Consider the following 19,211-nt stretch of genomic DNA (forward strand, 5'->3'; position numbering starts at 1 on the left):
AGCAGGAGCCTTGGGGGTGCAGCAGCCTTCAGGGGTGCAACAGGGGGGTGCAGCAGGGGCCCCGGGGGTGCAGCAGGGGTCCCGTGGGGGGTGCATGAGGATGCACCGGGTCCCGGCCCCGGGGGGTGGGGGACGCTCTTACCCGCCCTTGCAGCATGCCTGTCTCCCTCGCGCCGCGCTGTGTACCAACGTTGCCGTGGCTACCGCGCTGCCGGGCAACCCTGGCCGGGAAGCCCCGCCCCCTTCCCTGCCGGGCATGCGCTCTGCGGGCGCTTGGGCTCTGCATCGCGGGCGGGGGGTGGATGCAGCCGGTTTGGGAGCGTCGGCGCCCAGCTCTGCTGCCCTCCTTCCCGTCCGTGCTCGCCTGCATGACAGCCCCTTGGCTGGAGTTGCCACCGGGGAGGCACATCATCACATCCAGCGATTCCCCCCCCCCACTCCGGTTAAAAAGAAAGTAGGCGCTCTCCCAATAGGTGTGGGGCCTAGGGCTGGGTTCTCCAGGTAAAGATGCAAGCAGAAGCAGATGCAATGTCATTGGAAGGAGTTAAAAACCAGTCTGCCGGGTTGTGACATAGGAGCTTTGTGGCCAGGAGCAAGTAGCAGGGAGCACAGCCATGGAGCAAAGGGCAGTTTGCATCAAGACCATTAGAAAGAAGAGAGGGATGAAGAGCTGAGAAGGCATCAGGTAGATTTATAGTGAGGCTTGAAGTCAGTGCTGCCTGACTGCCAGGCTAAATGTGTTGACTTTTGGGCGGAGCAGGCCCCAAGGGCAATGCAAGTGCACCAGGGCACCCCCTGGATCTGCCCCTGGCCCAAGGGGCCCCGTTCTTAATTGGGCCTCTCCCTGCAGCAGTCCAACCCAGGGTGACTTTCACACGGACAGGGTTATTTTAATCGTTGCTCAAAATCCATCTCCTCCACGGTTAGGGATGTAATCCACTATAATATAGAGGCCACTTGCCATATATTAGTCTTCTAGGATCCATTAGTGGCTCCCATGTGTAGGGTTTGGCTGCAGATGGTATTTCTGGCTATCTGATAAGCACAGGGGACCGACTGTATATCTTTCTCCATTAGCATCAATGAAGTTATCCGAGTAATAAGCTTGCCTGTGCTCGTCAGGGCTTGGGTTCCCTTTGAGCCACTCCCAGCCATTTCATTTTCCTTTGCGTGTTGCAGTTTCAGGCAAATGACTCGTATTACCTGGGAATTACAATTTTTTTTATGTCAGCGAAGTGCTTTCCATACTAGGAAAAGCGATACAGTGAAATTTCAGCAACCAAGTGATGCAGAACACTCCTCCTTGAGTCCAGCGTTTTTTTTTCCAGAAGGACAAATACTTTCAGAAACTCTGTTCGTACTCCCTTAACGTCCCCACTCCTTTTTTAGCCTTCGGCTAAATGCCCAAAAGTCTATAATAAACTCTGGAGAAGGCAAACGTACAACTACCAGTGTTATCTGAGCAGATGTAAAAGAGCACTTATTAAAGGGCACATTTAGGTGTAAAATGCATTTCTGGAGAATCTTGTAAGTGCTTCCATTAGTCAAAAGATTGGTTTGACCTTGAGAAGTGGATGCAGTGTGCTATGTTTATTAATAGTTTTTAGCAGGAAAATGCCCATATAGGAGAACATTTTTCTTTTATTCCATTGATTTTTGAGAGTATTTTAATAGTTTTCATAACATCCTGCTGAGTCACCTAATTCCACCTCCTTCTATGTTAATGACTTGCCTATTTTGTCATATTAATACTGGTCAAAAGATTTCTCTTGATTATTGTAGGATATACAATGAGGAGCAACGGCCTGAAGCTGCAGCTGGGGAAATCTAGGTGGGAGATGAGGAGGAGCTTTTTATGACGGTGGCCAGGCATCGCAAGAGATTACCTGGAGAAGTGGGTTTTCCATGCTTGGAAACTTTTTCAAGGGCAGGCTGGACAGATACGTGGCTGGGATGGTATAGTCTGGGCCGATCCTGCCTGGAGCAGAGAGCTGGATGACCTGCTGAGGTCCTTTCCAGCCCTACTTTCCTATGGTCTAATGAGCACATAGAAACACTTGTGTCTTTGTGTTCACAAGACAAAGCTTGTTCTTTGTCTTGTGAGCACAAAGGAATTGCTGCATGTGGCCTTACTGCATTTAGGACAGCACGGTTTGAGAGCGGAGGGTTGTCAGAGGGTTGCACTGACTTTGACCCCACTTCAACCCATTGCTCCGCTGGTGTTTTGAATACGGGCTCTATAAAACGCTTCCAGCATCTGAAACGGAGAAGCCCATAGTGCTGAGTACGTGACGGGTGCAGGTCATAATAGTATGCAACGAGGGGCTGGACGTCACATGTCAGCAAAGGGACACTTGTATGTGTGATTTAAGGCTGCGGTAAGCAACCGGACCTGTGCCCTGAGGCTTGTCAATATTTTTATTGTGGGCATGGACCGGTGAACTAAAAATCCCAGCCAAAAGGGGCCCTCGTAATCCTGTGTTTAATACCAGGTTTCCTGATGCCGTGTGTGAGAAGGGAGCTGTGGTTCTTCCCTGCCCCTTATGTGATTAGGGATGCTTCAAAGCCCTCTCTCAATGTCTTGTGCTGGAAGTGCTTGCAGCAAGAATGCTTACAAGGGCCCATCCTTTCACTCACCATCCCTTTTTGTTCCCCAGGCATTGTGTTTGCACAGATGGAAACTCCCAACGCTTTCCCTTGCCTTCAAGAGCTCTTCTAGCCATTGTAATACGAATTACCTGGCAGGTGTGCGCCATAAGAGAGATGCGGAGGTTTATTGAATGCTCCTAATGCCAGGGCCACACTGCTCTCAGCGGCTCCTGGCATAAATCTGAAGGGCACCAGTGATATGTGCCTCCCTGGCTCAATTTCTGCTCTCACGTGCCTTCTCTCCACTTGGCAACCTGGCACAGCAGGCCAAATGCAATACATGCAGAGGAATGCAAAAATCTAGAACTCTTGTTTCAGAGACGATGCCTTTTATTAGACCAACTAAGAAATTGCAAAAAAAAAAAAAAAGAAATTGCAAAAAAAAAAAAAAAGAAATTGCAAAAAAAAAAAAAACAAAAAATTCAAAAAACAGTTTTTTTTTGCAAGCTTTTTGGCTCGCGGGCCCTTCACAAGGCTCAGGGAAAGTTAAAGATGGTAAAAGGGACACTTGGGGTATCTTTATACCGGATTATTTTTTTGCAGCTAGTAAACAAGGAAGGCCTCATTTCCAAAAGCCCCCAGCAAAACACTGAGGCCAAATGAAAACCTGTCTTTGCATGCAAACAGAAGTGCTTAGAAAGTGGGGCTTGTGTTTCTGTGGAGGCCCCGGAAATGGAGCCTATGTGCACGCTGCCCCTGAAATCGGGAAGTTACAGCAGCTACGAATGAAGCAGGAGGTGGCAGCAAACAGTGCATTAGAGGTGAGCCAGAGTGAACGGAGGTTTCCCCGTTAGCATTCGGACCTAATGGCAAAGGGGAAGTGTGAGCAGGGTTGCCCCTGGATTGTGCCTGGCAGCAAAGAGGAGATGTTGTTTTATCCTGTGAAGGCATCGCTGAAACACTGGTTCTCTCTCCACCCTTCCAGTTTACCTGGGTGCCCAACTAACTGAACACCCCTGGAAAGGGCTTCCTTTCTGCGCTGCATGATGCCTGTCACTCGGGCAAGCGGCTCGCGCAGGGGAGGGTTTCCAAAAGGCCATTTCACGAAAGCATTCGGCCGCGCGGCAAGGAATTTGAGTTCTACATAGTTTCCCAAGGAGCTAGATCAGCGCTGCTTGTTCTTGCTAGATAATTTATGTGCAGTGTGAAAACATCCACTTTTTAAACAGTTGCCTAAAGCTGACAGGCATTTATTATGGCATCTAGAATGACTACGACTCTTGATTGAAGTACAAATAGCACAGGATCTGCACAGATGCATAAATTACCAGCTGCTGGCAGGAACGGCCTCTTAGCACAATAAATGGCTTTACCATGTCTGTCTGCCCTAGTTTTTTCATTCTTCCCTACAGTTTAAGTCCGCGGTCTTGGCCTCCAGGTTTGCCTTTATGCATTGATGCCTCTGGTTATAGTAATAACACAGTCAGAGAAAATAAGGGCTGGAAGGGACCTCGGGGGCACATCTAGTGCAACCCCCTGCTCAAAGCAGGGCCAGCCCCAACTCCATCATCCCAGCCAAGGCTTTGTCTACCTGGGTCTTAAACACCTCCAAGGATGGAGACTCCACCACCTCTCTGGGTGACCTGTTTACGCTTATCTTGCATCTTCTCCTTGGGTGATTATAGAAGAGATGGAGATGGGTTTTTCCCCTGTGGCCCCAGGAGACAGGACAAGGAGCTAGCAGAGGAAATTTAGGTGGGAGATGAGGAGGAGCTTTCTGACCTGGAGGGTGGTCAAGCATTGGAACAGGCTGCCTGGAGAAGTTGTGGTATCTCTGTCCTTGGAAGTTTTCAAGCGTAGTTTGGACAGGCATTTTGCTGGGATAGTATAGTCACGGCTGATCCTGCTCGGAGTCAGCGAGCTGGACTGGATGCTTGGTGAGGTCCTTTCCAGCCTTCCCGTCCTATGATGGTAAGCACCAGCCCCCTGGAAGCTTTGCACAATACCGGGCAAGTCCTGGCCCTGCTGAAATCAAGGTGAGCTTTCCCAGTGACTTCAGGGGAGGATGATTATTTCACCCTAAATGTAATGAATGATCCCACATGGAGATTGTTTTGCTCGTTAGACAGATACAGCCATCCCCAGGGGAGGGAGGGGAGAGGATGCTCATAGGATGCCAATGATCATTGCACAATGGTTTAGATCAGGAGGCAAAGGCGAACTGATCTAATTGAAACTACAGAAGGATTAACTCGAGAGGTTAAAAAGTATTACGGAGGGTTGTGGCGTGATGTGGTCCTTATGCCAAGAAAGAGTGCAGCGCTCCCAGATCCTTCCTGAGGAGAGAGAGAGCTGTTAATCCTAATGTCTGACGCTGATCTTCTGCTTTTCACCAACAGCTGCAAGGGGCGTTGCAAAGGGTTTCAGCTCTGTTATTCCCTTTGTTATAGGTGGCCAGGTGACCTGGCCAGGGGGCAGTGGCAGGCCCAGGAGTGCCAGACCAGTGCTGCACCCACTCAGCCAGCTGGGCCCAATCAACAGATGGGAGCACAAACCAGGGGACAAAAATGGACCATTATTTCTGTGACCTCATGTGGCCCGTCGTGATTTCCACTTCACCTCCTTGTTTCCTGATGCACGTCAAGAAACTTTTCAAATTAGTTTAAACTCTTGGTTAGGCTTGTGTGGCCCCACTGGATCGAGATGGCAGAAAGCGGTCCACTGTTCCAGAACATGGAGGTCTGGAGAAACGGCAGCGGTAAGGATATAGGAGACCAAAGGAGTTTTTTTCCTGCCTTTTGAATTTTTCTGCAATAAATGTTGATGTTCACTGAAACGTCAACGTCTGTGATTGCATCTGTTTTGGAGGCAATGACTGAATGAGCCATTCAATGCTTACTGTCCACAGTTAGTGGCGGCTGCAATTATTAGCGTGCCACTTGACTACTGAGACATCAGAGGGCAAACTGAGACTGCTCGTCTGACGACGGCTCAGAGCCATCATTGAAAATAAACGGAAATCCCTTTATCATGGACTTTGATTCTGGGTGTGCTGCTTTTCCTTCTGAAGTTAAAAAAAAGTGTCCTTAATACCAAAAAAAGTTTCTTTTTAAATGCAGAATCCAGCAAACAAAGAAGTGACTATTATTCTTCAGCTGCAATCATTCATCTGTGATCTGACTGGTTACCGTTATTTGTTTTGCACCTTGGACTTAACCTGTAGAAACTCATGGCCGGATCACGTGACTTCTCCCAGGATTTTCCTCCTTATTGGAATCTGTTTTGCTAGCTGAGTGTTGCTGCAGAGCCAGCAGAGGGAGCATGAAACACGATCTTCCAAAAATAGGAGCAATTGAAAGAAATTAATTAGTGAACATGATAAGCTTTAAAAGATTAAAGTACATGTTTAGAAGGCAGAAACCTCTTTCTCCACTAGATGATAGCACAGGAGGTAAATCAGTTAGAAAGATAAAACGGTGACAGTGGCCCTTTAAGGCCCGCGTGCCCCCCACCCTGCCTTGCAGAACCGGACCCCGTCTCCATCCTCATTCTTTGAGAGTGGAGCACAGCAATGCACCAAGTTCATAAAAATGATGGAGGGGGTAATCATTTTCCAGCTGTTGCTATGGCTCGTTTGGTAATGCTTTTGCAATGCTGTCTTTGGGCCAAAGGGTTATGGGCTCAGGGCTTGCAATGGAGAGCTTTTGCTCTGACATAAACCAGGCCTGATTTGAAGTGCAGTGTTAAGTGTTCAGGTGGAAATTAAATAACCGAATGCTCCTGTGGGTCTTTGTCACGTATCTCAGGGCTGGCCGACGGATGATTTGCGGGTCCTTGCTGGTGCAGAATGCATTTGCTGCCATGCTGAATGCATCACCCTGGTTGAGGGCTCTGCACCAATTCCCCATGTGATTCTTAGTGCCTGCAAAGGGCCGATATATTTTGTCACTGGGTGTATACCCATATATTAACTTTCCGACAGTTAAGCTGACTTAACGTTTTCTAAATCGACTTAACTGTCAGAGTGTATACACGCCTGGCAGAATCGACTTAAAGGTGGCTCAAAATAATACACCTCCGAGGTGTATTATTTTGAGTCCCATTAGTTAAATCAACTTAGCTCACAAGATAGCTGCCACTGTGTCAAGGAGCTGTATATGTGTACGCTCCAATGTGGCTTAACTTAAATTGACTTAGTTAAGTCGACTTAGCTAAGATGCCTTATTTTAAGTTGACTCAGTACGTGTGTATGCACCCACGGTGTTGTCAGCATGGCCAGCTCCGACTGGACGCGGTCACAACTGGCTGGGGCGTTCCTGTTACTGGGCCTGGGAATGGCTCTCTCCAGGGCTGGAAGCAGCACTCTTCCAGCTGAAAGGCCTCAATTTGGGGGATATAACCCTCTGCCTCTCTAGCAGAGCCTCCGATTGCTGAGACCCCATGATGTCTTGATCAAATGATTTTTCTGGTATGTGATGAGCTGCTGTGGTATCAGCCTCTCACTTTGTAGTTTGTGTAGCGCTGTGAAACAGGATAGAGGTACTGTAAACTCACTGGGTTGGTTTCTGATCTCCGTTCTGCTGGGGCAAAAGCTCTGGAGATCCTCAGGTTCACTGCAGGTTTCCTGAGATCAGAACCTAGCTCGACATCTATTTGACAGCACATTGATTGCCAGACGGCGCTCGCTCTTGGCAGGGTAATTCCACGAGAGCACGAATGCGGAGCGCTCTCGTGTCATTACAGATTAAAAATCTAGGGTCCGGTATGGGCTGTTTAGGTTTACCAGCTGCTGCTTTGCATGTTTACCACGTTTTTATGGAGCATCCACAGTTGGGCTCCTTCAACCCATGGGGAAATATGGACGTTTACGGTCTATGTGTCTTAGCATGCGTGTGATTGCATTTCGCATCTGAATATAACATCGACGGAAAAGCAAACCTGCAGGTTATTGAATAGGCCTAGGTCTTGCAAAATTTTAGGCAGCTTCTGAAATCAGAAGGAGCAGAGAAAGATGCAGGATCCAGCTTTCTGCAGGATCAGGCTGGAAATGCCCATGATATGTATTTAGGGGTGATGGTGACATTTGCGGAAGCTGAGGAGCTTCTTTAAAAAGCAGTCTGGGGTTGTATCTGCTGGTGATCCTATTCTGTTTTTATTCCCTACTGTGGAAACTTAAAGGATTGCTCAGTCAGCTAAAAACTCCTCCTTCATCAAATATTTCCAGCTTAGCCATACAGGATGGGGAGAGGCTGCCTTGTGCAAAGGCATGGCTCCTATGGAAGACCATCCCCTGCAGTGACCGGGCAGGGCAGGATACACACCTACGTAATGCTAGTGATGCAGTGGCCTCCATCATACGCTGTCCCTGAGGAGGTCTAAGCAATAAGAAAAACTGTCCCAGGACTTCTGGCCACTAAAGCTAGATTTAAAAGTTTGAGGAGTGGCAGATTTTTGGAGGAAGCCAAGCAGAAGATATTTTATGAAAAGGAAATAAGTGCAATTCTGTGTTAAGAAGACCCTAGGATTAGACACATTGGTCTAAGGCTCCAGTGACCCTAATATCTATGTTGTACTTGACCTTGAAATTACTGGAGAAATGAGCAGAGGGGTTAGACTGGGGTTATAATCCAAGCTCTGCTACCGACTCACTGTGGGACCTCAGTCATGTCATTTTTTTGCTGCCTCCATTTGCAAGAACGGGGTCTGTTGAGTCGTCCTCGGGGTGATGTGAGGATTAATCGGCGTTTGTGTAGTGCCTTGGACAAATGCTGTAATACAGGAGGAGGGCTTTATTTATTATTTCAGGGCCTGGACACTCCTCGATGTGATGCTAACATGTAGTGATGCAGGCTATTTTTGTTGTGTTTTGCGAATGTTTCCTTGTATGGACTCACTTGGAGCTTGCTTGACTTGGAGCTCTGTCGAAAGCTTCAGCAAAGAAATTCATGAGGTCCATGGGACTTCAGGATTTCAATTCAGCGGATTGGGTCGCTTGTCGGGAGAGCGTGGTGTCGCGAAGACCCGTGGGATAATTGCAAGGTAGAGGAACTGGTGGGTGCTGCACAGGTGGTCAGATGAGACGACTGTAATGGTCTCTGCTGGCCTTGAAATTTCTGCATCCTCTCCATGCCTGTGGCTTTATGCTGAGAAAGGCTCATGCGATCAGGTAGCAACTAGTCCCTCCAGTTCCCATGGAAGTGGGAATGAGCATATCACTCCCTTGAGCAGTTAGTGGGTGTTGCCTGGCAAACTCCCTGTACGTCGTGTTGAAAATATGTAACCACAAGCCAGTCTGAATATTCTTAGGGAAGAAGACACAACCCTCCTGGAAAGCATGCCTAACTTCTAATTATAGCCGGCACAATATTTCAAGCTCTCCCCCAGGGCCTGGAGCACTACGGGGGATGATCAGAAATGCTGTCTGCGCTGTTTCTCTGCCCGCTCACGGATTTATTGGACAGGATAGCACAGCAAAATGGTCGTCTACAAGCTCAGCCCTGTCGTTCCCCTGGTACAGGAGTCAAGTGCGCCGGCATGTATGTGATATGCATCGGCCTTGATGGCAGAAACAGCTTTCCGAGCTGCTTCATGGAGAAGCACAAAGGGTCTCTGTTCTTCTCGTCCTCCAAATGCACAGATGCTTTGGCTTCCTTTGGAGGTGATAGGTTAGGATTCATGTTCCCAGTTATTTATTCACCGTGTCAGATGCTGGAGGGAGGGAGCCACCGATAAGCGAGTTTGGCCTGCCATCTGCTGGTCATCCGGGCCCTTAATTAAACAGTGCTTGCCCACAGAAATGTCCCCCCTCCCTGCTCAAAGAAACCAAGGGGCTGTGGCTGCTGCTTGTGGGGGTGTGCCCTGAGAAGCAGCGCTCGAGCAGCTTCTATCCACCATCGTCTCCGTGCCCCCTTCTCAGTGCTGCTCCAGCATCCAGCATCCATGGGTCTCATCATTTCCATGCTCCCTTCTCGGTGCTGATCCAGCATCCATGGACCCCGTCATGAGCTCCTCACAATCCTCCATGTACTTCCCTTCACAGCACCCGAGGCATTCGGGAAGCGCCGTCCTCCCCACTTGGGAACTGAGAAACCACATAGGCATATGCAGGTGTTTAGGCACCTCTGTGTCCCTAAATACCTTGTGCTTGAGGGAGTGAGCTGAGCTCAGGTGTCCTGAGCAGTGCTGAAGTGTCCTTCCCCAGTGATGCCAGCAAGGAAAGCCAACGCATGGCAGTCCTGTGGCTCATTTCTTGTTCCTAAGGCCCAGCCTGGCTTGCAGGCTGCCCTGTTTTTTGCCAGCCGCGGCCCACTGGTGCGTCTGCACTACCGCAGGCGGCCGACGTAAGCAGGCTGGGCTACTGCCAGCCATGGCTTATGTCCCATTTGCAGCCCCAGATGCAGAGGCTTCTGCTCTCCTGATGCTCCCACTCGACCCTGAACTAAGGTCTCTCATGCCCACGTTCATCCCCCTCCCTCACTTGTTCCCTTAGCTTCCCTCTCCTCTGGCTCTTCCCCCTCACAATGCAAGCATGCCTCAGTTGCTCTCCATCCTGGGCATGACCCAGCCATGCAGGCAACAATCAGGGGGCTTGTCTGTCTGCTCCCCTGGCTCCTGGTGCTCCCATCCTTAAACCTAGCACCCTTGATCCACCTGCCTCTCCATCAGCTGCCCCTTCTCCCTTGGCTTTCTCATCGTGGTGCTCCATGAATGCACTGCCTGCCATTCCTCTCTTCATTTCCATCTCAGACCTTCCCCAGTCCCCAATTTTCCCCTGCTCCTCTCCTGAACTAGCCTTCAGATAAACTCTTTACACAGGGCAGCATAGGATCCTGAGAAATCTCTGATGCTCTCCCAGTTAAGCCATTTCTGCTTGACTGCAAAACTGCAGGAAGGTTGTCAGCAAGACAGCAGCAATTTGAGCTTCTCCACGGTGGATTTGTTTGCTCGGTGCTAATGATGAGGTTGGGGACCTACCATATGTCTGATCACAGTCCAAAGAAATTTCATTCCCTTTATCTATCATGAGCCTTAAGTGGCCTGAGGGGCATGGTCGCACTTCCGGTCCGACACCAAGGAGACAAGCGGCACATAGCTGTCTTCTGCCATGAATTTGGCAGAAGAGTCAGCAAGAGGCTCCTTTCAGGAAAGGTGAAGGGTCCCACTCTAATGAAGGGCACACAGGTTTCCTGTGTGATTGTCTTGCTGCCCCTGCAGATGCAAAATAAGCAAAATAACCTGCAAAAAGGTTACGGTTTATCCTTTAAATAGGCTCTTGCTGAAGAAATCAGGGGGCTTCAACTACCATGCTCTGATGGTCCTGGGATAGGGCAAAGCCTCTCCTGTTGCTGATAGTCTGCTTGCCCCGGCTGGCTGCAGGAGACATGTTGCAGAAAAAGCCGTAGATTAACTCAAGGGAGGTTGCAACAGCCTGGTACATGATACGTGCTGGCAGGGGATTGCCAGTCTGTCACCTTATAGTGAAGGTCCAGTATGATCTGATGTCCTGCCAAAGATGGCACGGAGCCTGGGACTGCCCTGCAGCTCCAGCTAAACAGCCTGACACTACAGCGCTGTGCCTGGTGCTCTCCTATTACCACCTATCCTCTTCCCCAAAAGTGCACAAAATGCTGATGTGCAGCTGAAAGCACTTCCCCGTGGGCTTGATTGTGTGCCGAGCCAGAGGGAAGGCATCCAACGTACCCCCGGTGCCCACACAAGCAGCCCCTGCACCGACCTCTCTGATGGCAGCTGAGCAAGGGAGGCACAAGCTGGGCGCTGACTTTCTTCTGGGAGGCAAATCCCCTGGGCGGCTGCCAGGATAGCTCTCAGCTCGGCCTTCCTTAGTATTTGCACCCTGCACGTGTGAGGGATATTACCTTCCTCTGCTCTCCACTTCCAAACAACACAAACCTCTCGTGCACAGCTGCTCAGATCCTGGCAGCGGGGCTCAGAGCCCAATCCCTTCTGCCCAGCTGCGTGGATCCAAGTTGTAGCATAACAGTAGACAGGCCATCCATTTATCCCACCTAGGAATGCATCTAGAGAATGGACCCAGAAGTGGGATGAACATAGCACTGCATGCCCTTGTTGCAAAGAGTGTGTGCCCTTGTTGCCAAGAAGCAAACAGCAACCTGGGCTGCATTAGTAGGAGTGTAGCCAGCAGATCAAAGGAAGAGATTCTTTCCCTCTATTCGGGGATAAAAGTTGTATCCGTGTTGGTCTAGAAGTAAAAGCAGTCAGTGTGGTAGAGGTGATATCTTTTATTAGACCAACTAGACCGTTGCAAACATTTTTTCTTTATTTGCAAGCTTTTGGGCTCATGTGCCCTTCCTCGGGCAAAGGAGAACTTTACAATCTTTGCTGGTGGAAAATTCTCCTTTGCCTGAGGAAGGGTGCATGAGCCCAAAAGCTTGCAAATAAAGATTTTTTTTTTTGCAACGGTCTAGTTGGTCTAATAAAAGATATCGCCTCTACCACCCTGACTGCTTTTCCCTCTATTCAGCACTAGTGAGACCACGTCTCGGCACTGGTGAGACCACATCTGGAGTCCTGTGTCCAGTTTTGGGCCTCCCACTGCAGAAAGGATGTGGGCAAATTGGAGAGAGCCCAGTGAAGGGCAATGAAAATGGTTGTGGGGCTGGGGGACAGGACCGGTGAAGAGAGGCTGAAGGAACTGGGCTGATTTAGTCTGCAGAAGAGAAGACCGCAGGGGATTTGATAGCAGCCTTCAACTCCCTGCGGAGGGGCTGCAAAGAGGATGTAGCTGGGCTGTTCTCAGTGGGGGCAGGTGACAGGACAAGGAGCAATGGGCTCATGTTGCAGCAAGGCAAGTTGAGGTTAGATATTAGGAAAAACTCTCTCACTAAGAGGGTAGCAAAGCACTGGAACAGAAAGGTGGTGGAGTCTCCATCCTTGGAGGTGTTTAAGACTCGGAAAGACCAAGCTTTGGCTGGGATGATGTAGTTGGGGCTGGTCCTGCTCAGGGCAGGGGGTTGCACTAGATGTGACCTCCTGAGGTCCCTCCCAACCCTCGTTATCTATGAGTCTGTGCAAACCCTGCTCAGGCCCCGCCTGGGTGCTGCACTGTGCTGCTTGCACGATGACGCAGTTGCTGGGAGACGCCAGCCTGCCGTGCACGCATTGCTAAGCTTAAATAAACTGACCGTGGCTCTCGCAGCTGTTCCAGCCCTCGCTGTGAACACCGCGCCTGATGTGTAAGAGCCAGAAAATCCCCTCGAGCCCCTACAGCTGCAGGTCCCGAAGCCTTGTGGGGAGGGTGGTGGCCTGTGAGGCACGGGGCCTTCTCGGAGCTTGCCCTGTCTCACATGGGTGCCAGGATGCGTGCAACACAGGTGGCTCTTTCCACTGATTTTCCCTTTTCCTGAGGAAATTGCACATGGACCCCTTTACAGCCTCAGATGCAGAAGCTTTTCCTCTTTGACCCTTTGCTTGAGTATCAGAATTGTTTCTCCCCTATGAACACCTATGTTTTATTTTCCACCCTCCTTTGACTGCACGTCAGCCGTAACTAGAGGCAGGAGTTTGGTGTGATGTGCTTCAGCCCATACTTAAAATCCCTCTGTGAAGGGCGAGCGAGGTAACAGAGGACCTTTGCCATTCATTCATCATGCAGGCATTTGCTAGGATGCTTTGGTTTCTTGTGCCTGTGACTGTTGGATATTTAGGAACAAATAGGAAAGTGAAAGGGTGGTGGTGGCTGTTACATTTGCTTCAGGTCCAGGACGAGATTATGCTCCTATATAAATAGGAAACATCTCTCGAAGCCAAAAGGCAGCATACCTGGAAAGGTATCTTGGCCTGTTGGAGACATACAGCGAAGTCCAGTGCTAAAAGAGATTTGGGGGCTAGATCTTCAGACATACCCCTGTCTAAATGTGTGCATGCTTGCTGCAACTGCATGCATTTTCCCTAGGTGTGCTGATTTGCACAGAAAGCCATGGCAGTGGTCCAGCTGACCTGCTCGAAAATCTGGATGAAGTGCAAAAATAATGAGGATCCGGTGCTAAAGATGAAAATGAAGCGGTGCTCCATCCTCGGAGCCCACATCAGGCGATCGTACCCTGAAGGCGCTGCACCACATCCACAGACCCTGAACATCACCGGCGCTCATAAAGATCCCCTTCAGAAAAAGTCGCATGCACCATCTCTGCTGGGAGTTTTTTTGCTAGCTAGCTCTGGTGGGCATAAGAAGTTGACGGTGTGGGGATATCATCTTTCCTTTTTTTGCCTAGTCCACCAGACTGCTAATGGTAGCTGTAAATGGGTCGGGAAGTGGTAGAGGGTTTGTGCTGTTGGTGCTGGACACACAGCATGTCTTGTTGTCTCGGCTGTAGTGTACTCCCCGGGGAGGCTTTATGGGAATCCACTGCCTGACGGGCTGGTTTATAGGCCTGTTTTCCCCTCTGCTTATTTTAGCTTGAAAAAATAAACAGAAAGCAATAAATGGAAAGCAACTGGCAGCAAAAATGTATCTGGGCGCTCTTCTAAGAGTTCAAGTTCACTCTCTGTCCGCAGAGGACGCAACGGGCTTTGCAATGCTGTATGCTGATTCAGTGGCCATATTTCAATGAGGATGAGACGGGGTGATGGAAGAGAAAAGACTGGAGAGCATGGCCTTGTATTCTGGCTTGGAGCATGCTGGAGAGAACAAACCTCTGAGTGCTGAGGAATAAATTAGGACATCTGTAAATCTATGGGAATGGGCAATGGGGGGGAAAGCAACAGGCAGTCAAAGCTGCTGAAGGCAGCGGGTCAATGCTGGTAGTTAACCATGCTCTGCTTCAAACAAGTGCAGACTGGGCTGGGGTCTGCGTAGGGGCAGGTAGCGGGTCTGGGGAGGTGCAGGAGGGGGTCTCCCATGTCCCCACAGGGACAACGGCTGAAGGTGGAAGAGTGACGTTGCGGTAAGCTGCGCCGCTCCCCCTCATCATCAGGGCACGGGCTTTGCTTCTCTTTACGGATCAGGGTGGCCCGGAGGGAGCAGCAGGCAGCGTCCAGGTTTCTGCCTTTCTCATTCAATCCCTCGGCTTCCAGGCTTTGCCGTTGCCTTCTGGCCCGACGCCGAGCTAGGCCTGCTGTCAGGCGAGCAACGCAGCGGGGACGTGGCCCACAAGCGGGGAGATGCTGGTGGTCTGTGTGGTCGAGGCTCATCCGGTCACGGGTGGCTCTGGTTGTATCCCGAGGAGCTGTCACAATGTGCTGAACATGACGCAGTAGCCGCAGGAAACGCGCTCGCTCCCCGAGCTCTTCCAGCTGCTGAGGCAGCAGCTCTTGCCAGCAAAGCTGTCAGCTGGTGTTTCTGGAGCAGCAGAGCTGTCTGCAGGGAGAGGCATGTGGGATTGTACATAGGGTGGCTATTTACACTTGGATTTCGCTGCCTGGCTCTGCCCCCAGCCCTGTATCCCCATATGCTTTCCGCAGCAGCCTTCAGAGTACAGCAAAAGGCCGGTGCAAGTGTTGCGGGGCTTTCTTGTGGCTCAGGGAGGTTTGATGTCTCTGATTTCGGATGCAGTGCCGCAGCACATCCAGGGCTTGCTTTGCTTCTGCAGGATGAGGTTGGTCCCTGCCCGCCCTCCGCAGCCCCCTGCATGTGCAGTCCCAAGTCTGCACCCATCGCTGCTCTCCTAACCTGGAGCACCTCTGTCCAAGAGCGGCCGTGTGCTCAACACCTCTGCTCAGTCCATCAGGGTCAATAATGGGGTTTTGAGCTGAAACACCAGGAAAAAAATGTCCCTTTGGGATGAAGTGGGAGAATTTGCAAAAGGAACAAAAGGAAAAAACTCATTTTGGGGCAGCCCAAGTTCTTGCCTGGAGGGGAGATGGTTTCTTGTGCTCTGGGGTTACTTCACCATTTCTTTTTCTTAAATCAAACCCTTTTCTTTGAAAAAAATAGTCAGTTTTTTATTTAAAAAATGGCCTTTCTAGGGAAAACCCAAAGTTTCAAGTTTAAAAAGTCTAATGGAAGCATTTTGGCATTGAACCCAACTGCCAGCAACGTTTTCAGTTCTTTCCCCCTCCGCTTCTTCTGGCTGAAGCTGTCTGATGAGTCCATCTGCCAAGCTCCCACCCTGCACAGTATTCAGCTCAGGTGCGGCATCACGTCTCCGTCTTGCAGCGTGCGGCTTTCCTGCTATTTTTCCGCGAGCGTTTGCTCGTTTTGGAGGACGTGTGGGGCCCGTGACGGCTCAGCACTGGACGGTGATATCCTGGCTCCATGGGAATATGCTGTTAGCCCTGTACTCCACTAATCAGTCCAGCAGTCAAGCGGCTTGTGGTTCGGATGCTAACGGGTTCAGCATTAGCTGAGGCCTCTCTCCGTGGGGCTGAGTTGTGCCAGAGAGATGGACCTGCAGGCCCCAGGGCTGAGATCAGCTGCAATTCAGGGAGAAAATGCATGGTCCGGCGATGCAAACAGTGCACCTCACCTCTGACCGAGAGCACTGGTAGCTGTGGGAAAGCTTGGCTTGATAGTCTGTGCCTATAAATGGAAAATTTCTGCTCCCAGAATGCAAACCCTTTCCCTTGCCATGAAAATCCCCCCTCCTTCCCCCACTTTATTTATCTTTTTAATTTTTGTTTCTCTGTAATGAAAGTGCCCGGCGTTCGGGAGCTGCTGTCCATCGCAGCGCTCTGCCAGCGCCTGGTTTTCATGAAGCTTGCTGCCTGCCGACTGCCTGGGATGAGGCCAGGCTGCTGGTGCTTCTCTGTACGGCGCTGGCTCTTGCGCGGTCACCCTACAGAAAGGCTTTGCATGTTTGCACAGAGATGCCGCTCGCTGCCAGAGCCTCTGCGTTTGCCCAGACGATCAGTCCAGCTCCCTGCAGTGCGCCTGGGTGTCTGCAGGAGGCAACACCTTCCCATTGCATCTCCCCGGCGGGGTGGGAAAAGCAAGGTTTGGTTTCTTTCTGTCGGGAAAGAAATGCCAGAAGCTGCAGCCAAGGGGGTGGAAGAGAGCTGCCAGAGACAGGGTCCTGATCCTGACCTCCGCCACACCTAGGTCTATGCAAAATCACCTCTCCAAGTGAACTCAGCTCAGATGCACCCTGGTTTGGCTCGGATCAGCAAAGGCTTGCTCCGCACTCCAGCGCTGGCTCTTCAGGCAGCTGTCAAGTCTAATGCAGGCTCGCCTGGCTGGTCCACCTTCCCGTGCCCCTGTCCACGAGCAGCCAGATTTGTCAGGCAGAGACGACCACCTCATGCCTTTGGGGGGAAGTAGCTTCTGCTTCCCTGGAGGTCATTGGTGGAGCCAGTTTACACCCATTTAAAGACCTGTCCCCGTCCCAGCACCGTGCTAGGGCACCAGGGTCGTTAACACAACACGCATGCTTTCAAGAGAGCCGCGGACCTGCCTGCAGCATGTGTGCAATTGCACACCGAGGCCTCAGTCTTCCCGTCCTCGTTACAATCAAGCCATCGTGCTCAGAGAAATAAAGGCCAGAAAGCAGACAGACAGAAAGCGCCTCTCATGCCAGAGACCCTATTTATACCTTGAAAGTCTGGCCTGCCTGGGGCATATGCCTTGTGTCAGCTGGATGCACGCATGGCTGGGCCTGCACAAACAGCAGCGTGGTGTGGTAAGGCATCTGAAATGTGGATCCATTAATTGGTAGGAAGGCTCTTAATGAAATGAGCTTGAAAAGAAGCAGGCAGAAGGGCAGGCTGAGGATAATGCACTCAGCAAAAGAATTAGATGATTTAGGAATTTTAATTAAATTTGACATAGCATGAGAAGGAAGGGAAAGGAGGGGGGAGAGATGGGCAGGGCTGTGTGGGCTTAAAGCACAGGCCAGGTTTAATCAATAGAAGAGAAGCCAGTGCTGCGCTCTGTGAAAGGGTAGGAAGTTGGAGCGGAGGGAAAATGCACCAGAAGTCCTGGGGATTTGAACAACGTCTCTGCACAGGTTGGGCTGGCCCCGTCTGGATGTCACATCTCCTCTTCCCCAGGTCCCCTCAGTTGTGGTGGTGGGTGTGTGCAGGGGCAACGTCAGCTCTGTCTCCCCTCAGCATTAGGGTATGAAGCCTGGCAGCTCATGCCCATCCTGCTAGGGTGGAGCTTCACCCGCGATGGGCTGGGAGGTGATTGCTCTTCATAGACTCGGGGTCAAGCCTTGGAGGCTGAGCTCAGCCCGCTGGCTGGGTGACAAAGGGCTGTGCATGTCTGCCTATGATTTCTCACTTCAGGGTGCATACTAGTGTTGCACACGAACTGTGTCCTGGAGCAGAAGTGTTGCATCTCTGCTGGGGATGACAGCTGCAGGAGCTAAAATGTGTCCACGCTCAAATGCAGGAAGGCCGGGGGGAGCAGCAGAGGCACCGTGGACTTGGGCTGACAAGGGAGTGGCACTAATTTATCCGAAGACAGTGTTAAAGGGTTGCAGACTCAAGGAGGTAGCCTCTTTCCTTCCATGCAAACTAATCTGATTTGCAGTTGGGCTGGGTTTGAGGAGGAATCAATGCAAACGAACCAAAATAATTTACTTTTGAACAGAAACCAGCATGCCCTCATGGGAGCTGGCACTGGTTTAATTAAATCCAGCTAAGAGCACCATGGTATGGACAGACCAGAAGGCATAAGCACTGGCTGGGCGTGAGGCTGCGGCCGTGCCCCTTCAGCCCTATTATCAGGCCGGTGTAAGAGGTCAGGGAGATGCTACCGGAGCCAAATGCTCGTACTTCACACGTGCCAGTGTTGGTGCTGTGGGTGAGGCAGGGAGGATCAGGCCTCACTCCAGCTCACAGCACAGGCTTTTTGGCAGTCATGCATGTGCAGGGCATCACTATTAGGTGTCCTCAGTGCTGCTGCCATATGCCTAATAGATGCGTTCACACGCAGCTTCTCTGCAAAGCAGCTGGCACGTGGAGCTCTTTGCAAACCCGATTTCTCCAAATGGGACCCTTCCTGGAGGGCTTGGGAAGGAAGGTGCTGCAATTTTGGGACCTGAATTCCTGGGCTTCAGGTCAGCTCTTGGGAAACACCAGTGCCCTTCCTGCATGCTGGGTTGATGTCTTTCTGGTATCATGGGGGGTACCTGTATTGCCTTCCTGCCTCCTGACATCCCCGTCAGCACATGGTGCACAAGGCCCCTGTGATCATACCTGGATGCAGTTACCTGGCTGCTTTCGTGCTGCTCCAGTTTTCCTTTCAGCCCTGATAAAGAAGGAAGGTGTCTGCCTAGCTTTGCACTGACCCACCTTGGGTCTGTGTCCATCAGACTTCACATCCACGAGAAACAGGGGTTTCCGATGGGGTGGAGATGCTGGGGCTGAGCTCAGGAAAGCGGTGAGCCAGCAAGGAGTGAGCTAGTGACAGAGAAAACCAACTGGCTGTCCATTTGTCCAGCAGCTCACGGCCAGCCCGGAGACTGTAGTCTTTAAAGAAATCACATATATTCCCTCTTAATTGGATCTATCGAAGAGCGAGAGTGAAGAACTACCCGACAGGCGTGTCCTTTGATTACTCTCGAGAGCAATGAATCCACCGTTGAGGGTAGCTTGAGGCTGTGAAAGCAAAATGATCTAGCTTCCGCATTTCCATGTGTTACAGTGCTCTTTAATGGAAACACTGCTGGTAAAATCCTTTGTGCTACCCAGATGATGAGCTT

General features: G+C 50.8%; 1 protein-coding gene and 1 long non-coding RNA gene across 2 annotated transcripts in view; one reads left to right on the forward strand and one right to left on the reverse strand.

Annotated features, from left to right (window-relative positions):
* LKAAEAR1 (LKAAEAR motif containing 1) overlaps positions 1-202 on the reverse strand; it is a 15,345-nt gene extending 15,143 nt beyond the window's left edge. The window contains exon 1 of the mRNA XM_019510086.1: positions 143-202. Coding sequence (XP_019365631.1) covers positions 143-157 — 15 coding nt within the window. The 5' untranslated portion in view covers positions 158-202. The remainder of the gene's footprint in view (positions 1-142) is intronic.
* The window catches only part of LOC109292578, a 20,711-nt gene extending 6,295 nt beyond the window's left edge, over positions 1-14,416 (forward strand). The window contains exons 2-3 of the long non-coding RNA XR_002096149.1: positions 487-492; positions 14,405-14,416. This is a non-coding gene — a long non-coding RNA (uncharacterized LOC109292578). The remainder of the gene's footprint in view (positions 1-486; positions 493-14,404) is intronic.
* The last annotated feature ends 4,795 nt before the right edge of the window (positions 14,417-19,211 follow it).

This window comes from Gavialis gangeticus, unplaced genomic scaffold (genome assembly GCF_001723915.1).
Source record: "Gavialis gangeticus isolate Ggan-Ray unplaced genomic scaffold, GavGan_comp1, whole genome shotgun sequence".
Lineage (NCBI taxonomy): Eukaryota > Metazoa > Chordata > Crocodylia > Gavialidae > Gavialis > Gavialis gangeticus.